Genomic DNA, 20,695 nt, shown 5'->3' with positions numbered 1-20,695 from the left:
AGCAAGGCGGTGCAGTCGGCGCAATATAAGTGAGTGAGCGCGTGCACAGGAGTTAAAAACAAGAGCAAATACAAATTTAAAAGTAAGAATTACAAGTGCCTAGCTCCCGGCTTCCGCCTCAGGAGACCGTATATGTAGGAAGGCAGCGCCAAGGGCGCTTTAAATAGTCTCGGCTGCAGTGCTAACCCTGACCTTTGCCCTCCCTGGTGGTCACGTGATCCGGGACCCCGGGGGCACGAAGGCGTTCCCTGACTGTCCCTGCTCTGCTGCTGGGACTTGCTGTGAGTCCATGAGCCTGCTAGCAAGGCGGTGCAGTCGGCCCAATATAAGTGAGTGAGCGCGTGCACAGGAGTTAAAAACAAGAGCAAATACAAATTTAAAAGTAAGAATTACAAGTGCCTAGCTCCCGGCTTCCGCCTCAGGAGACCGTATATGTAGGAAGGCAGCGCCAGGGGCGCTTTAAATAGTCTCGGCTGCAGTGCTAACCCTGACCTTTGCCCTCCCTGGTGGTCACGTGATCCGGGACCCCGGGGGCACGAAGGCGTTCCCTGACTGTCCCTGCTCTGCTGCTGGGATTTGCTGTGAGTCCGTGAGCCTGCTAGCAAGGCGGTGCTGTCGGCGCAATATAAGTGAGTGAGCGCGTGCACAGGAGTTAAAAACAAGAGCAAATACAAATTTAAAAGTAAGAATTACAAGTGCCTAGCTCCCGGCTTTCGCTTCAGGAGACCGTATATGTAGGAAGGCAGCGCCAGGGGCGCTTTAAATAGTCTCGGCTGCAGTGCTAACCCTGACCTTTGCCCTCCCTGGTGGTCACGTGATCCGGGACCCCGGGGGCACGAAGGCGTTCCCTGACTGTCCCTGCTCTGCCGCTGGGACTTGCTGTGAGTCCGTGAGCCTGCTAGCAAGGCGGTGCAGTCGGCGCAATATAAGTGAGTGAGCGCGTGCACAGGAGTTAAAAACAAGAGCAAATACAAATTTAAAAGTAAGAATTACAAGTGCCTAGCTCCCGGCTTCCGCCTCAGGAGACCGTATATGCAACTTAGACCCTATCCCTGCTATGTTCCAAGACCCGATTAGTGGTCTACGTGGCACCACGTGGACAGGGGAATCCTCGAGGGGTTGGAACACGCTAGGAGGTGGAGGTGCTATGTGTATACGAGTGTCCAACTCCTTTTCACCTCCTGTTAGGCCAAAATTTTGGGAAGATGGGGGTATAATTACACTACCCACCTTGGTTCTAGCAACCTGCTCAAGGGACCCCTCCTCTATACTCAAACCCTCCACAGCCTGACTCACAGACCGCTTCGGGACCGTTCAATCTGCACGCGATGGTGATAATGGTCAATCTATGTTGCTCAATGCACTGTATCTATTGCCCACTGAGATGTTGTAGTCGAATTCATTGCCACCATGATGGGGGAGAGATGACTGTGGCCTTCCCGATATAAGGAATCGAGAATAGAAATACCCCAGGTGACAAGTGTTGATAGTGCCCCTCTTAGAAGGCCCTCCATTAGCTAATATGTGTCCAGCTACTCTAGGATCCCTAAAGTTGATAATTACACAATCGCCACCAATATCTTTGGGTCTAGTCCCCAGCCAACTGACTCTTCGCACAAATAGGATCTCCCCCTGGCCGACTCCCATTAAAGGTCTATGTCTACTTAGCCAGATGATGGTTTTATTCTTTAACTCGGGGAAAGTTTCCCCTCGATCACTATCCAGTGGAGGTACTCCCGTGATCACCAGCACATACGGCGACGCTTCTGGGGGTAACTGGGGGCGAGGAGGAGATTTTGATGTTCCGTTTTTGGAATAGAAAGTAAACCAGGCTCTTTCACACCCGATATGCCTGAAGACAAATTAGAGCCAGTGGTTAGACCAAGACCAGTCGGGACTACTGTAGGATTCGGTATATTTTGAGGGGCCAAATCGTGTGTGCGGATGTCGGGGCAAATACTTGCACCTTGGATTGGGCCTTTAATAGCAGACTTGGTTACTCCTGCAGCCCCTATAATAACGGGATTCCCCGTCGAAGGGCTTGACTGTGATCTCCCTAGGCCTTTATTGTTTATCAATGAGACTAGTTTATCAATTCTAGAAGTCAAAGATTTAAAATGGGTGTTGATAAGCTGTTCTATATGTGTCTGGAGATCAATTATTAGATGAGTAGCCCAAACAGGAGGTCCTATAATAGGAGATGGAGGGCCCAGGTCGGACTGCACATAAACAGGTGTGATGCTGATCTCTTAGCCGATTTTTTTAACCAGTTTTGGCTTTTTAGTTCTAGAGTGGGGTTTGTGGGCCTTTATGCATGCCGGGGGAGATGGAGACAGGGCAACCTCTATTAAAACATTTTCGTCAGGCTCAGTCTGAGCACAAGGAAGATCAGAAAAAGAGGGCATAAGGAATGACGTAAATTCAGCGGGGTTAGCTGTGGCTACGGAGCAATTACCCACAGATATAAGAGGGGACATAGCGGGGGTAATTGAAAGACGCCTTTCAGTATTTTCTATGGCTTTTGCCACTACCCCTATTGTTTTTTGAAGCATTTTATCAATGGCTGTAAGGGTCGGAAATGGTTGGGTTGTTGGCGCTAATTGTCTAGTCATTGGGCGGGCGGCAAAGGGCTTACTATTTTTGCCCTTGCTGCTCATTGTGAAGGCTTAGACAAGGCTATCTACCAATAATAATAAATCTCATGCACAGGTTAAACTAATTGTTTAAGATAAACAGAATAAGAGATAATAACAAAATATGGCCCCACAGAAACAATTCTAATAGTGACAAGCAAGTATCGGGGCAAGCTTTGACTGATTACAATGTATTATAACGGTTACCACATATGTGGAAGTTCCATAACTCAATTAGTCTCCTCCAGGGGGGCCTAGAGAGGTGGCCCGGCCCAGCCTCCTGAAGCCCCTGACGGCCACAGACAGAACCGCCCTTGTCCCTGGCTTCTCCCGGCGCGTCCCGCGGGACGAAGATCCAAACAGTCCTTTATGCGCCTCCTGGCGCTTACGGATGGCGTTTGCGGCGTCCTCGCCGCAGTCAGGGTTGATGGGAGATGTAGTCCCAGTGTGGCGGAGCCAAGCCCGGCCAAGCAAAGCGGCGGACCAAAGCCTGGCCCGGAATTCAGCCCCAAGCAGGAAGCAGCTACAGGTGTGCCAGGTATCATGGGTGGAGACTCAGCGGAGTCAAACCCGGCCAAGCAGAGCGGCGGAGCAGAGCCCGGCCAGCAGTTCAGCCCCAAACAGGATAGAGGTGTATTTTAATCAAGCATGGTATAACCTCTCACCAACTATGATTATTTTTATTCGCTGGATATGCTCTTAAGTGCTATTGAAAAGATTTTAAAGGTTGTAATGTAGTGTAGTTCCTATATCCCTGATAGGCCCTGCGCATTGGAATAACATACACTATAGATTTGACATAGGACTAAGGTCAGTATGTCTCTATCGAGTATAATTAAACTTAATTACTTGTGTGTGCCAGCTAACTCAGAGGTCACTAGAAACTTTTCGAATATACAAGCAGGGATTAGTCTCTGACAACCGCATAAACATGACAACTTTGTTTCCTTTTAGAATCGAAACAGTCTCTGAATCGTGGAAACAATAGATAAGTTTCACTCAGTCAATCGTGCATGCTTCATTTCTACAGAGTTGCACAGAAATAGAGAGACGGGCGTTTCAATAAAAGGGTTTATTGAATAGTCTTATTTCTCATGCAAGAGATATGAATTGCTACAATCGTGAGACAGACTGCGAAGTACAATATGTACAAGGTTAGCAGTAAGATAAAATAATACTACAATAGCATGGTTTGCAGCTATGACATATTTTAATCAAAATACATACATACATAACATAAGCTAAAATGTGATACTCATCTGATGCTTCTAAATTGTTCTACCCCGGTGTACCTAACCTAAGTGCAGTACGAGGTTTGAAGTAGGTGCCATTTCTAAAGTATAGCTAGCTATATTTTAGTTTAGCCAAGAGTTGCCAAAAGTTTCTCTAAGTTCTAGTCAGCTCCATACCTTAGATTGAGAGAGGTTGGAATCTCTTTTCTGGACTCGATAGTCTAACCCCCGCAAGGGAAGTCAGAGAGCACTGGAGCTGTATTCTCTGCGAGGAGGATGGCAGCGTCAGGTCAGTGCATCAGGCTGGAACTCGATCTCCTTCCGAACTTGCCGTGGCGAACCGCGTAGTCTGGGTTGGATCGAATCTTCCGGGAACCGCAATTTGCCAGGGCAAGTGCTGGTATATTTATACCTTGAAGGTGTCTAGGAATGCCAGTATTGACGTAAAAGTCGGGCAGAGGAACGTCATGAATGAACCCCTAAGGAATAGATGTTCATGCATACTTAATGAGTTCTTGGACAAATCAATATTCAAGCTGACGGAAATTCCTATAGGCTTAGGGGTCTGGTTTTCCAAGAATTCGTTGCGACGTGGATGGACGGATGTAGATGGCCATGCCTGTATTTGGTTTGTACGGACAATGTCTAAATAAGGGACGGATTTCTATGTCCAAATAAGGGCAATGTGAATTGTACCTATATTAGGGCATAAATCGGGAAACCTATATGCGGAATCTAAATCTGCACACAACAGTAACAAGAGTGAATTTTAAACACTCTATGTAATTCTTCTTGTAATTTACCTTGATTGTATTTGATGTATTATTAAGTATGTGCTTGGTTTTATGGACAACAGTCCCAAAAAACTGAATTTTTGTCTGACTGACACCCATCCATTGACAAACTCACACATGGACATGCATTCTCACACCCACCCATTCAAAAGCACAAGCATGCATACACTTGCACGTGCAAATACACATACATTAATATTTATACACGCACCCAGGCATTAAATAAGGCACTAACTGGGATACAGAGGTGAAGGCAGGACCAGCAGGTAGTGAGAAGCACGTTGGCTCAGGAAGGACATGGAGACTTTGGGGAAAGGAAAAAAGATCCTACTACCTCCTCTTAAAGGCTGACAACTTTATGGGTCAACTAAAGAAAGGAGGAACTTCCCTAATTCGTCACAGAGTGGGATGGGGTCAGTGAGATTTGCTGATCCGGAAAGGGAGGTGTGTGGCGTCATTGAAAGACAGTCAGATCTGGGCACTTCAGACCTAAAACATGAAGCACCCAGGGCTGACTATCAGTGATGCTCTCCCTCGTCTGCTATCATGGCTGTGAGACCTTCAGACTGGTAAACCTTGGCTCAGACAGCCAGATGCATGCCTATTAGCACATGTAAAGCACCTGGCTGCCTCACCTTGATATGGTAAGTGTCTGTCAGGCTGACCTTTGCTCAACCTAACAGCCATAATGCTTTGGAAAGGGGACAGAGCCCCAGTGCCCGTAATGACAGACTACCACTGCATAGAATCCTATGAGTATAATCAAAAATACCCAACACCCACAACTGATTCTAAATGACATCCCACATCCTTCCAACAGACAACGGGAATGGGCTTTCATGAACTTCATTCTCAATGTGAACACCAATCATAGCAGAGACAATTGAAAAATACTCCTCTCACACAACAATAGGCACATGAAATTTAAATCATATGTTTACACCTTCCATGAAAAACATGCAGAAGATATAAAATGTGCATGGATGTTTCTTACTAAATCATGATTTGCTCTCCAATTAAACACATTTTTATACTACATATTTAAACATTCATATTCATCAAAGTAAATGCGACCATACATTGTTCTCCATTACAAATTCTGTGTTTATAAAGCTTCATAGAGCAACAGAAAAAGTGGTGAACCATACATGTTGTTATAAAAACAAAACAGTGCAATATATCATCAATATTAGATGAAGCTAGACAGCAATGTTTACAAATCAGGTGTATTAAGAACAAACCACATAGAGACTTCAACTAATATACATAAAGCCATTTTACTAGGGGGCAGAAAAGAAAGGGAGGGCGAGCCTAAATGTATGTGAAAGTCATAAATTAATATAGAGATGGATAGTATATTAACAGATATATCAAATAACAATCTATATAGTTTGCTAGAGAATGTCAGAGAATTGATGGCGATTTTAAATTGTCTGATAATGTGCACACTATGCTTGAATCTTTTTGGGACTATTATCAAGAAAAGCTGTTAGGGGTAACCAGAATAAAGAAGAACTATTGACATATGGCAAGACAACAAGACCACAAACAGCAAAACCATCTTATATCCATATGCATGACAATGCTACTAATAGTGTGAAGCATCTCATTAAATCATGTACATGAAGTTAGTCTCACCTATGGAACCTAAAAAAGTTTGCAATAATCTGTGTGAGAAAAATATTTGCATAACACTAACTGCAAACGATATACTTGGCCAATCACTAAAATTGGCCTTGCATAGAGTAGCCTGCTACCTGCATAATAAGTAAAGCGCTTCAGCTTCTTGTCAAGGTTAGTAAGCATGATATAAATACCCATACCATACCATACCATATTTGCATGGGTGCTTTTCTCTTGACAGTATACTATCTCGTGCTGCAATGGAAGGTTTCCGAAACAGTCATGTTTGCTCCAATGGCTAAAATGCAATGCTGCCTGGCCAGAACAACCTGCTCATAAAAGTGAAACTAACATATCAGACTTACAAGGTAAAATATCTCTGTATCGGTTCTTCTTTATATTCTCTGGTCTCTCTGCTTCCTTCGTGGTGAAGATTCTCCTAAGCTTGTGTTTTGCTGATTGCCTTTTCAGCCTCTATGAGAAAAAAGGTAAATAATACTAGGATGTATTTTGATATTGTCCTGGCACATTCTCTGTAGAGCAAGGATATAGAAACTACACCACAACAAATTTACCATATACCAATAATGAGCTTTACAGCCCAGAAAAAGAAATCGATGTATGCTGAGCTGACAAACCATGTAAGCTACAAACAGAGGTTCCTCCTGAGAAAAAACAAACTTCTTGACGGATCATTATATTTTGTTATTTAGTTGTTTTATTCAGTCGTTTATTGTAATCCTTTAATATCGATTTAGGAAATAAAAGTACACAGAGACAAATGTGATCAAAGTGGCAAGAACGCCTTAAGAAGCTCTTAAGAGCCCTCTGAGTAGCACATGACATCAATGAACTCAGCGAAAAGCGAGTAGCATGAAAGTGTTACTATCTCTTTCCTAGTTCGTGAAATGAGAACAAGAAACTTTACTTTTTGCAGTGTTTAACACAAATGTATTTACAGTCACTGGCATACATATGTTTAGAGTACTCATAATCAACAGATTAATTTCATTCCATTGTGGTTGGGTCCTCTTATTGTTCTTTCATCTGGAAGAATAAATATCTCAAATAGTATAGGATGAGCTTGATTAATTAAAGAAAAAGTAGACTCCAAAATTTGATCGACAAGTAGTATTATCTAACTTACGCCAAAGATGAAATGAGAAAACTAATCAGCATTGTTTGCGCGCTCAGGTTACAAATCATCATCAGTATTGCTCTTCCAGAATGTTGACTGTCAATTATAAATAACAAGCATTTACAATGCAATGGTCTCGGCATTGTTAAAGTTAGAGCTATTGGCATTGCTCATGACATTATTTTTGTTTATGTTTTTGTTTCTAAAACATTTAAAGAAACGGCATTGTTATTTACAATGTCAATAGCTTAATCTCTCTCAAGAGTGTGCTTTTCATGGCTTAAGCAATTAAGGGTAGCTTAAAACATGTGAACTACAATGCTATGCTTCACTCAGCATGTTACCTGACCAGCATTTACGTGTCTCTTTATGAGTTTTCTGCTTTTGCATCCTGGCCTGTCCACTCTGTTGGCGCTCCTTCCAACATCTGCAGCCACCTAATTTCACAAATAGAGGACTGTACCACTGAAGTAAAGGTTAACTACTTAAATGGAGGATTGTTTTTTCAAACTAGCATAGTGCATCCATTAAGCCCTAAATATATATAAAATTATTTTATTAACGTATGTTGCCAACATGCCTTTGTATTCTCATACATTGCAGGCCCATTTTGGTTGCTGGCTACATCTGTGCAGTTCACCCATTTCGTGTGCATGCGTTACAAGAAAGGATTAACTATCTCGCTCTTTACTCGCTGGAGTCTTTCATTCTTTCTCAATCGTAGTAGCAATCTGGATTTGCCGTTGTAGGCTCATAAATTCTAAATACAGTTTTTAGAAAGTACCAAAAGGTAGAATTAAGCAACAAAAAGTAATAAACAAATGTCATCTTCTTAATTGTCTTATTAGGCCCTACCATGGAGAGACTTACTGTTTATATCCCATTTAGATGCACAAACATATTTAATGTTTTTCACTCCCACAATACGAATATTTTTTGCTCCATTTTGTTTATTGTTATTGACTAGTGGAAGAAGGGTGTACAATTTTCCTACTTTTTAAGTAGTGTATACCGCAAATCTGTAATACAGAACGGCAGAAACCCTGACCTTAGAAACGCGTTACTAAATGGGGAAGCTTGTAGCTAAACAATTTCAAGTTTGCCTTGGGCACTCGCAGACAACGCGATAAAGGCGGAAACGCGCAAATATTTAGAGTGCACTAAAGCACTGCGTCCTCTGTGGCAAGCAGAACCAAAACAACCACCACAAAAGGGGTTACATTTATCAAGCGCAAAAAATGTACTTTATAAGGAAAAGTCTCCCGTAAAAAGAGTGCAAATTAATTGTTATGCAAAGACAAATATACCACCATGTTTAAAGACAATGTGTTTCTTCAATACCACAATGGGCAACCTATTTGCCATATTATTAAGCAAAAAAAGAAATGTCATTTGAGTCAGAAATTAGGGCAGCGAGCATTTCTAAAAAACTGTATTATGCATCGGAAAGGGAAAGGCTCCAAGAGTTGTGGGTGGCATTTTTGCACAAGTCGTACCTCCACTGGATCTACCAGTGTAAACCTCTGACCTTGTGGGTCATACGCCAAAGCAATGGTTTCCCTGCACTTTTGAGGGCAGGCGAACCTCACTGACTTTTCATGCTCATGTCCAATATGTCAGGCATGGAGGACATGGACTAGGAAAATATACAAAGCCCACGTGCACAGGATAGGGAGCGGATACCCTGCATATCAGGGGTCACTTGTTTTTTGTTTCAATAACAAAAAATGCTCCTACTTCGGGAGTTTGTTTTATCAACACAATAAATTATACCAATCAGCTCTTTACACTTAGTCTATGATGGCAGGGTAGTACTGCTCGCCACCTCCCCCTCCCCCCTTGTGGTGTCGATATGTACATTGGGGCCTCTGTCCCGGTATGCCTGATACCCTCTTCCCTCAAGGAAGGCGGGGCCTTCTCGCCCACAGGGAGTGGGAACTAGTAACTCTCCCTCCCAGCACCGGGCTCCCCCTTAGCGTCCCGCGCTCTTTCGCACTCACCGTGGTGTGTCTGAGCGGCGGCGGTAGCACGGGCTCTCCCGGGCCTCTCTGCACGGGCTGCCAGGACCCCGGCGGCAGAGATAGGGCTGCCCGCAGCGGCGCCTGATTCGAAGAAGCACAAAGGAGGGGTCACGGAAGGAGGCGGGGGGGGGGGGTGAGATAAATCATAAGAAAAATAACCGGGGCGGCGGTTAGACACACAAAACGAAGGGGGAGGGATAAACAACTTAGGGATATTAACTGGATGGTGGTCCCAAGGGAGGCAGCAAGGGGGAGGAGTCGGCGGGTATGGGAGGAAATGTTGACTATAGAGTGCATCCAAGCACAATAGTGGAAGGGAGGAGCAAGTACGTAAGGAAGGAGTCTTTGGGAGCAATACTAAAAGGAAGGCGGGGAGAACGGAGCACAGAATGAAGCCAAATAATCGGGCCAAAGCGGGCGGCGAGTCTAACAAACTGAAATGCTATTGGTAATAGGGGAGGACAGGGACCATTGAAAGTAAGAGGAGCTAACAGGGATGATGGGGAAGTCCGCACTGATCATACATTCCCGCATTTGGAAAAAGTTTAGAAGACGAATAAGTTGGAACCAGGGAAGCAACGGGGAAGCCCTGTAACAAACAAACAAAGACAAAGTAGGATAAAAAGCAACAAAACAATAACAAACATAAATTAAAAAAAACCTCACTTACCAGACAGCTCCGGGAAGCCTTCGCCTCACAGCAACCAACACAAAATGAGCTTGAAAACAGGGAAAACAAAAAAAAAAATACACGCCCACCGTCGGAAAAAGGGGACGGCCAGCACGATTAAGAATTTTCGCAAAAACCACGCCCCCCGATCCGAAAAGGACGGGGCATAATCGGAGTGACTGGACCTCTTCTCCAGTGGCTGGCCAGCATTTAAGAGGCCAGCCAATGGAGAACAGGAGAGAAGAGGGGCGGGTGCAAGCCCCTCTTCTTAAAGTCATTAAATCTCGCGAGCGAGACTGCGCAAGCGCAGCCATCGCTAGCCGAGACCTAAAAATAATTGTTTACAAATATCAATAGTTTATTGTGATTCTGCAGAGTCTAACTTTGTTTCCCAATGCTTTTGAAAAGAACGAGCTACAAATATCAATACTATCAGAGAAAGTATTGCTGAGGAATTTCTCCTCCTATCCACCAGCCCTCCTCCTAGATAAGTGCCGACTGTTCTACAGAATGACATTGATTCAATCAGTCAGCCACTTTATATCAGTATTAGTCTGGTTCTCGTCTGGATCCAATTCCTGTGGGATTTCTTCAGTTGTGAAAGCTATATAGCCTCTCTTAGATATTATGAACTCCTCCTTATTCTCCTATAATGTTTTAGCTTTTTTTAAGACTAGTATGATCCTCGCCCTCTTGAGGAAACCCACCCTGAAGCCTTCCAATTCTATCAATTATCAACCAATCTCTTTTCTTCCTGCTATGGGTAAGACTCCTGAAACCTAGTGGCCAGTCCTCTAGGATAAGCAGCTGGTGTCAACAGTTTCAATGCCTTGACCCTAGATATATCTGTGGCTTTTGACACAGGCAAGCATACTCTTCTTTTAAACACATTTCGGTGAGCTTGCATTGGAGGCACTGTCTCTAACAGATCCCAGAGAAAAGCACTTGGCCCTTTTCGTTCTTCATTGAGTAGGATAACTTGTGGAGTTTCATACGGTTCCGTGCTGACTCCTTATATGTTTACTCTCAATCTCAGACCACTTACGACTCTCATTTGTTCACATGATTTTCAGATATCTACCTTTGAGGATAACACTCAATTAATATTCAATGATCAATCCCTTAGGCGATCTCTCACTTCAGCGCTGTCTCCCATAAGTGACATTGTATATGGGCCACCACTGGCTGATATTGAAAACTGATGAAACAGAGACCTTGATTACTTTTGGGAATCCTAATCTTTGACATCCATATACTGGCCTCTTGATTTTGGACCCTGTCCGAAATTTTCCAAATCAGTGAAATATCAAGGGGTAAAAATCAACTCCCTCCCAATGGATTGTCAAGTTGCTCCTGTTGTGTCCTCTTGATCTTTCTACATTGGGAAATTCATCCAATAATTCTGTATTTTTCTGAATGTGGTTGTTGTGCTATAGTCATGGAATTGATTGGATCAAGATCAAACTACTGTAATGGTGCCTATCTTGGTATAAAACCTGTCCTGATTAGCTGCCTTTAGTCTATACAAAATCAAGCTGCTTGTATGGTCTCCTCAGCATCTCGGTTTTGTTGATTGACTAATTTCAAAATCTTTACACTGCTATTTATTGTGCATTGTTACTTTTATTGAGTAACACCTCAAATACTATTCAACTGCTTCATTACATATAGGAATAGTTGTTCACTCCGCTCTTCTAACACACTATTACTGAATATACCTAGCATCTGGTAATCCTGTTTGGGTAGCCACATCTTCTCAGTATTGGCCTCTTTGATGCAGAATTCTTTGCCACTTAGTCTTGGGACCACTTTTGCACATTTTCAATTGAGGAAACATTTAAAAATGTTCCTAATCAACGATTATCTTTTTAAGTGCTTTCCGTTAATGCCGTCTGTTCAGCAGGCAAAATTGATTTAGCACCAAGGGAGCTCAAGATAGGGTGCTCTACAAATAACATAGCATAAAATAAAATAACAACATAACAAAACTTGGAGATTTTCAAAAAACATTTCAAATAATATTCAAGACAGAGTCACATAGTAAAGTCCTTCCCCCACCATATCATTCCTGACATCCACCTTATCTGCTACTGGGGTATTCTTCATAACACTAATATTTCAAAAACATCACAATGATTCTTGTCTTGATAACACCATTCTTGGAGTACCCAATGGCATATCCACAAGGTTCTGGAGTTGCACTCTCTTCAAGCCTCAAAGCACCAAGAAGTATGCCTTCTGACTTACTGTTTGCTTACCGTGCATGGTCACAACACACCCACACTAAGGGCCAGATGTATGACCCTTTTTTGTGGTTGCAAACATGAAATCGGCCCGTTTGCGACTGCAAAATAGGTCTGCCCTATGTACAAACCCTATTTTTGAGAGTGGGTAACCTATAACCGACTCGCAAAATAGGGTTTGCGAGTCGCTATTGGGAAGGGGCATGCCAAGGGTGTCCCTTCCTAATAGCAAGTTGCACTTCAATGTACAATTGTTGCGGTCACAATACACTCGCAGTTTACTACCCATTTCAAAAGGGTGGTAAGCCACTCGCAGACGGGAAGGGGTCCTCAAGAGACCACTTCCCTTTTGTGACTGGCAATGAAAATATTTTTTAATTGCAAGCAGTGGTCCCACAGACCACTGCGTACTCTTAAAAAATGAAACAGAAACGTTTCATTTTTCATTTTTAAATGCATCCCATTTTCCTTTAAGGAAAATGAGCTGCATTTTTTTTTAAACTGTTTTATTTATAAAGCAGCCACAGACATGGTGGTCTGCTGACCCCAGCAGGCCACCATCCCTGGGAGTGCTAGCCATTCCCAATGGGGTGGCAATTTGCGACCCCATTAGCAATCACAAAGTGTCTGAAACACTGTTGTCAATTCCATTTTGCGAGTCACAAATTGCGAGTTGCAAAACGACGCAATTTGCGACTCGCATATTGGAAGGGTCGTACCTCTGGCCCTAAACGCCTACAATAGGCTACAGAGGAGACACAAACAAAGACATAGTTTAAGGGATGACTCAAGGCGGAAGCCTGCCTAGGGAACCATGATGATCTGATACCCAGCTGACCTGGACTGATAAATGAACCAATGCACCCTCAGAAGAATAAGGAGAAGGAGAACTGCAGTGGAGAATTGCATATTGCCTCAATAGACTGCTGCCATGCATCGTTTCTCTCAGTCAGCCCCTGCACACTTTCCCTATAGTGAAGTAGTGTGCTCTTAGCACATGCACCTCTATGAGGGAGACAGGAATGTGGCATGAAAGGTCATTTGAATCCCACTGCACTTTGTGTTATTGTGCCTATTTCATTTTAATATATTTTTCCATGTTCAGTTTGAGTAACCTGTGGTGCGTGCTTTCTTGTGTGCCTGCCTGCCTTATAATGTTTTTGACCTAAAGGTTACAATACATTAGACTTCAGTCATGGAGTTGCCCCTATTAGTGAATTTCAGTACATCTCCTTTTCTTCATCTTATCAGCCTTGCTCCTTTAATGTAACTCACCCCCTTTTTTGTTTGGAACTAAGGATGAGGCATGCAAATACCTGGAGCGCAAATGGAGAATAAGCCAGGACAATACAGCCAGGAGCATGTTCAAATCTTCCCTGAGATGATCCCACCAAATGATTTGGACCAACAAATGTGCCACTCTGGCAGAGCATCTTGGTGCCAACACCAACAGAAGCAAAGAAATCTTCAGCATTGTAAAATATTTCACCTCAGACCTTACCACCTGCCTCCCGATCTTATCCTAAGAACCAAATACTAACCACATGGCCCATCATTACCCCAGAAGAAACTGCAGTCCGCATGAAGTCCATCCACTCAGGGGCTGCATTGGACCCCTGCCCCCCACAACCTCTACTCCAGAAGACATACCCAGCCAAGGTCTTAGAGAAAATCATCAACAGATGCCTCACCGAATACCTCAACGACCACCAACTCCTTGACACCACTCAGTCTGGTTTCAGAACCAACCACAGCATGCAAACTGTCCTCATCACTGACATGGATGACATCTGCATGACTCTGGGCAGAGGAGTCACAGCGGACCTCAACCTCCTAGGCCTTTTCTTAGCATTTGATATGTTCTTCCAACCCATCCTCATTGAACGCCAATACGACATCGGAATTCAAGGGCACGCACTCTGAATGACCTGCTTCTTCCTTACTAGAAGGACCCAGTCAGTTAGCCTGGCAATGTATACCTCGGATTGGTTCAGGGACTGGGGATCCCCTCTGCAGGATTCTAAGAACTTGAATATTAGGAAGAAGAGAACAGGTGTTCACTAACAAAAGGTGCTCCTTTCTGTTGTACTCTACATTCTGCTGCCCCACTTTTCAGGCCAGAAGAAGACTTGTTCTTGAAGGGAGAGCTGTAGTCAGTGTAAAGCCATTGTGCCAGCCACTGCATTGACAGTGCAAACCTACCTACAAGCCTACCATTTGTAGCCTGGCTGTTCAGTTTCAGAACTGCAAATTTGATCTGTCAAAATAAACAATTTTGATAGGCCTAAACCTTTCTTTTAAATATTAATTAGTCATCCCTAAGCAGGCTGTACAAGCTAGGGTGCATGATATTTAAAAGGAGAACATGTAAACGTTTAATGTTAAACAAGTCCTTACAGTGAAAAGGCCCAAAAAGCCATTTTCACTCTAGCTGGGTTGGCTGTTCCATAAGAAAGCATTGGGATACAATATTACAGTTAATAATGCTATTTCCAGCTAGGAAATGGCTACAGCAATAATTTTACGAGTTTTTGAAACACTTTTTCCAAACCCAAATCATTAGTGCATTAGTGAAGTCTGATTTGTACTAAATATTTTGGAAAAGGTACTTTTACAAAGCTAGCTTTTCATTACTTCATGCTTCTGGAGTCCCATTTGCATGAGCTCCAACTGTCATCCAGGAGCTTATTAATAGTCCCCTGGTGAGGTGTAAACCTGCACCTAAAGCTAAGACAAAGACCTTGGGTTTGAGGAGGTGTTCTATCGTTCAGGCAGGATGACCATCTGGGCTGTATCCAACAATTTGATTAACTTCAACGAGGCGTACACTATCAAAGGCAAATGTTAGCTGACACCTGGGCAGGGTCATTCTTTGTTTCCCCAGTCAGTCAGGCACCAATGGGAGAGAAGCTGCCCCAAGAAGGGGATTAGAGTGATCACGGAGGAGGGGCAGCTCAATTTCCCTGGTTGCAAACCTAGGGTGGGCATACAGGCTCTGCACAAGGGGAAACGGGTTTCCTCATCTTGGATTTAGGCAGAGAAGGGAATTGTCAGACTGCTTGCAGTAGGGCACACAAGAAATACTGCAAAAGTGGGTAAGGTTGACCCTGGGAACCTTCACCCTATTGGTTAGGAATGTGTATACAGTTACCCGACTCACAAGCTGGTTCCAGCCATAAATGTGGCACCGACAGCATCCTCCTCATAACCCATTTTGGACCTGTGGAAGAACAGAAGAAGACTGGGCCTGCTATCCGTGACCTGCTCTCCCTCTTGTACCTAGGGCAAAGAACCAGCCTCCTATGGTCATAAGGCTCACCACCTGTTCTGCCTATTGGGACACATCTGCAACTGTCCAGCTGACCAGTTTTAACTGAACCTATTATGGACGCTGCTGCTGGCCTCTGCTAGAGTGAGTTTTGACCCTTAAGTGCTATGCCAAATGTTCTGGACCCTACATTGGTGTCAATGTGTACTCCTAACTTTTCCTGAAACCTGAAACGTATACATTTTTTGGCTTCAATGACCTCTACAGGACTGGGACCAACCTGCCAAGCTGATCTGATGAAGCATGGCCACTGGCTATAAGATTCAGGTTGCTTCCACTAACCCCTCTGTACAAATGGTTTTTTCTAGTGATTTGAAAACTCCGGCCTACTCATACTCAGGTCCATAGAATGTATGTGCACCATGTGGAGAAGTGTGGCTCAGGGGTTAGAGGCGGCAGACCCAGAAGCTGAGATCGGTCATGGACCAGTGTTCAATTCCCCGCCTCGGCGGGTCTTGGGCTAAAAATTCCACGGACTCGATAATTCTCGCCCCGGTGCCTCCTCGACTCACGGGTTCACACTCTGCGACTCTGGGCAATAGCTTGCTTAATCTCCACAACGGCCCCTCGTGGCGGGATGCCTGACTTTCACCTTGTGGATACCCTGCTATCTCACAGGGGAATACCAGGACGGGTTCCCTAAGCAAGCGCCGGGAAACCCACAGCGGGTAGCTGTGCGCTATATAAGCTCAACTACATTTACATTTACATTTGCTCATAATGGCTAAGAAGTGGTGTAGAAATCATGATAAAGTGGAGATTCGCACATGTTTGACAGTTTAGTGCTAAAATTAAAAAACTGAACACAAGTTTACTCAACGAGGATTATAAACCTCCAGTTGAATAGTCAATAATTTAAAAATATAGAAAGTATTTAGACAATGTCAAGACAGCTCAAATAATGTGGAAATGTATGACTCAATAATTCCTGTTACACTTTTCCAATTTACCTTCTATTTAATAGTGTTTCTATTCTGTTCTTTTGTGTGCTAAACGAATGAGTCACACATTAAGGTTAATTGTTTTGAGCCACTACCCACCTTTTATGCCTTGATATTAACTGTTGGATAAGGAGAGGGTGGGCGAATATGGAAAGTACAAATTTAACTTCATCCAAAGCCTACATTTCAGTGAAATCAACAGGTTCATTCACAATAACAAACTGACACAGCAGTGATAAGTAGGAGAATGAATCTGGCTCATAGGGTGTGTAGTGGCTAAGCTCAGCTGGTTTTGTGTTCTTGCTCAGGCAACAGGTCAGGAGAACTTTGGATGTCCCAGTGGATTGGTGGTTCTGTCTGGGGTGCTGGAATGGATAAGGAAACATTTCATTTGCTCTTTCTCTCTTTGTCACATCAAAACTAGGAATGATGTGCTGTTCTGTATCACCCATCGTTGAACATTGGAGCCTTACTTTCCTGACTCCTAACAGCCTAACAGCCATCAGCTAACGGACTCACCTGGGCACCGAGCAGCGGACAGTGGACAGTGGACGGGGCGCTAACGCTGTGTGTCTCCCCCGCCGCCCACCAACATCGCAGGCCGCAGTTGGGGGAGACTACAGCTCCCGTGATCCTTTGCCGCCCGGCTTCCTTCCGGCCAACAGCGCGCCCGGAGGCGCTTCATAACCAGCGGCTCCCTCGGCGGAGCGGGGGGCACTTTCCTGACTCCTAACAGCCATTAGCTAACGGACTCACCTGGGCACCGAGCAGCGGACAGTGGACGGGGCGCTAACGCTGTGTGTCTCCCCGCCGCCCAACAACATCGCAGGCCGCAGTTGGGGGAGACTACAGCTCCCGTGATCCTTGGCCACCCGGCTTCCTTCCGGCCAACAGCGTGCCCGGAGGCGCTTCAACTTTCCTGACTCCTAACAGCCTAACAGCCATCAGCTAACGGACTCACCTGGGCACTGAGCAGCGGACAGTGGACGGGACGCTAACGCTGTGTGTCTCCCCCGCCGCCAACAACATCGCAGGCTGCAGTTGGGGGAGACTACAGCTCCCGTGATCCTTGGCCACCCGGCTTCCTTCCGGCCAACAGCGCGCCCGGAGGCGCTTCATAACCAGCGGCTCCCTCGGCGGAGCGGGGTGCACTTTCCTGACTCCTAACAGCCTAACAGCCATCAGCTAACTGACTCACCTGGGCACCGAGCAGCGGACAGTGGACGGGGCGCTAACGCTGTGTGTCTCCCCCGCCGCCCAACAACATCGCAGGCCGCAGTTGGGGGAGACTACAGCTCCCGTGATCCTTTGCCGCCCGGCTTCCTTCCGGCCAACAGCGCGCCCGGAGGCGCTTCATAACCAGCGGCTCCCTCGGCGGAGAGAGGGGCACTTTCCTGACTCCTAACATCCTAACAGCCATCAGCTAACGGACTCACCTGGGCACCGAGCAGCGGACAGTGGACGGGGCGCTAACGCTGTGTGTCTCCCCTGCCGCCCAACAACATCGCAGGCCGCAGTTGGGGGAGACTACAGCTCCCGTGATCCTTTGCTGCCCGGCTTCCTTCCGGCCAACAGCGCGCCCGGAGGCGCTTCATAACCAGCGACTCCCTCCGCATCGCGGGACGCGCGCGGGCGGCGCCGGGCTGAGCCCGGGCAGAGGGCGGGCCGTCTGTGGCCATCAGAGGTCGGATGAGGCCGGGCTGGGTCCCATCTCTTACCAAGGACTGCTTTTCGCTTGGAAGGTTTTTAATCCATACCAGTGCAGTTAGCTATCTGTGCTTATTATCTTATACTGCATTGTGTACTATTCTGTCCAACCATTGATTCTGTAGTTTTTATTGCTGATGTTTAAAGGCTTATGATCTAGGCCACCCCTGTTTTCTTTCACGACGAGATCTTATCGCTGTGATGTCGTCCCTCTCTAGAGTCAAGTCTTCAATGGCCGGAAGTGTTAGCCGAGGCACACTTGACAATTTTGTCATTAGGCCCATCTTGGATATTGACAGGGAAATTACCCTTGATGAGAAACGAGCCGAGAGACGACGCTCAATAGAAATTGTCAAGAACAAGCATTCGTCTCTGGGCCCGATTCAGTTGGCTTTGTCGCCCGTCGCGAGCACATCCTGTGCAAGTGAGGATTGTGGGTTATCCCCTAGTGATAGTATCCCTTTACTCCTGCGGGGTAGCCCCCCTTGCCCAGTAGAAGCCAACGCCTCGGGTTCAATGGGCTCTGCCTCCCTGAGCAATCCGACCCCTTTGGCTGAGACTATGACGAACACTCCGTTGCCACCCATAAAAACTGCCCAAAAGACCACAAAAACCGCAAAAAACCTCTACCCCCAAGGTCCACCACCGAAAAAAAAGAGAAAGAGGGGGAATGGTTCGCAGAAAAAGTTGCCCACTTACACCAACTCGGAACCTTCAAAGCCGCTCTCCCAATGCATCACCAACATCTGTAGTAGTAATGCCTTCATATACGCCATCGAAAGATACATCTACTACTGACCTAATGGGTAGCATGGAGCAGCTAATTAGATCTCTTATATCTCCGTTGGTAGAGAGGATAAAAAGAATTGCAGTTCAACTGGATAAACTGGAACTTGCAATTCGGGAAACTAATGGGGCTATTAAGGATTTAAAAAAGGCACCTCAAGTTCTCCCCGGTCCCGTCGTGGACCACAATAAAATGGCCCAACAGGAACCATTAACTATCAATCTAGTCAAAACAAAACCATCGAAAGCAATCCCCTCTACAAACACAGGCCCAAATACAAACAGGACAAATATGGGGTCCCAAGAAGGTGGAATTGCAAATTCTCCTAGAATTGCTTTAACACCAAATCCTCGGAGATCTAACGGCTCTGATAAACCGGTGAGGTCTATCGGACCCAATAGGTATCCAATTGATTTGCCCCCGGAAGCAGTACCGTATGTGGTGGTCCTTACTGGTGTCCCACCCCTAGAGGAGGGTAGAAACGAAGCCTTCTACCAACTGAAAAATAAGATCATATTCTGGCTTAGCCAAAATCGTCCTTTACCGCCAAATATAAGCGGTGAAATTTTGCATGTCAGGCGTCTCCCATGGCTAGGCCAAAGAATTAAGGATATAAATGGGGACATTGTAATTATAAATTTTCGTGATGCCAGAGCACTAACTGATTCCCCCAAAATGGTAGTAGTGCAATTTCTACCCAGGACCTGACTTACTTCTATCCAAGATGTCTAGTGGCTTCTGCAACTAATGCCAAGCCCTTGTTAGAATTCCAGCATAGCCATAACAGGCTTTTACCTTTTAATCAGGCAGCCCAATCTGGGGCATTATCCCAACATCAAGTAGGCCGCTTAAGGTACTCTTCCCGCCAGCAGGCTGATTACTATTCTCAAGCACGCAATCGAGATGGGGTTCTATCAAGTCTGGAGGGTGTGGACTGACTGCATCCTAGGGGTTTAACAATCAATGTCGAGGAAAGATCGCTAAAGGCACCATCAGTAACTAATGAACCTCTAGCTAACGGCAGACTATTTCCCACATCCTCACTAAAACTATCCCCCGGCACGCTGTGAGAGATCCTTGCCGAATCGGGTTAGGAGAGTCGCCAATAGTCCATTTGGGGCCAAATGGTAGGAACCCCAGAGGGGTGGAGGGGACTGAACCCTTAGGTCTGGTAGGCGCATCCTTGGCAGCAGATGCTGTGACTAGTCCACAAGGGAGAAATGATATAGGAGTAGCCAACAAAGAGCTAATCGGGGCTTGCGATTTACTAAATACTAGTGGTTTAGGGGCCCACCAGCTAGACACTGTTGTACAGGGGGGCGAACCCAGGAGGGCAAGGGGCAGAATAGTTTCATGGAATATCGCGGGTCTGGGACCCAGAATGTATTCACCAGAATGGGCGTCGTTCATAAATGACTTCGACGTCTGTATTTTCCAGGAGACATGGGCCTGCGAGCCTCTGTTCTTCCTGGGTTTTCTTAATTTTTCCGTCCCGGCTGTTAAAGGCCCAAAGGGAAGACCAAAAGGGGGTTTAACTATTTGGGCCCGGCAGGCACTTTTTGACAAGATAGTAGAGCT

The 20,695-nt window shown here is 45.3% G+C and overlaps 1 protein-coding gene across 6 annotated transcripts in view; it reads right to left on the bottom strand.

Moving 5' to 3' along the window:
- Window positions 1-20,695, bottom strand: part of LOC146830535 (tyrosine-protein phosphatase non-receptor type 22-like) — a 542,480-nt gene that overhangs the window by 445,332 nt on the left and 76,453 nt on the right. For all 6 annotated transcript variants that reach the window (XM_085604743.1, XM_085604742.1, XM_085604746.1 and 3 more), the window contains exon 2: window positions 6,648-6,756. In XM_085604743.1, coding sequence (XP_085460869.1) covers window positions 6,648-6,756 — 109 coding nt within the window. The remainder of the gene's footprint in view (window positions 1-6,647; window positions 6,757-20,695) is intronic.

The sequence above is a fragment of the Triturus cristatus genome, chromosome 5_1, assembly GCF_964204655.1.
Source record: "Triturus cristatus chromosome 5_1, aTriCri1.1, whole genome shotgun sequence".
Taxonomy (NCBI): Eukaryota; Metazoa; Chordata; class Amphibia; order Caudata; family Salamandridae; genus Triturus; species Triturus cristatus.
This window is presented reverse-complemented; position numbering and strand designations above follow the sequence as displayed.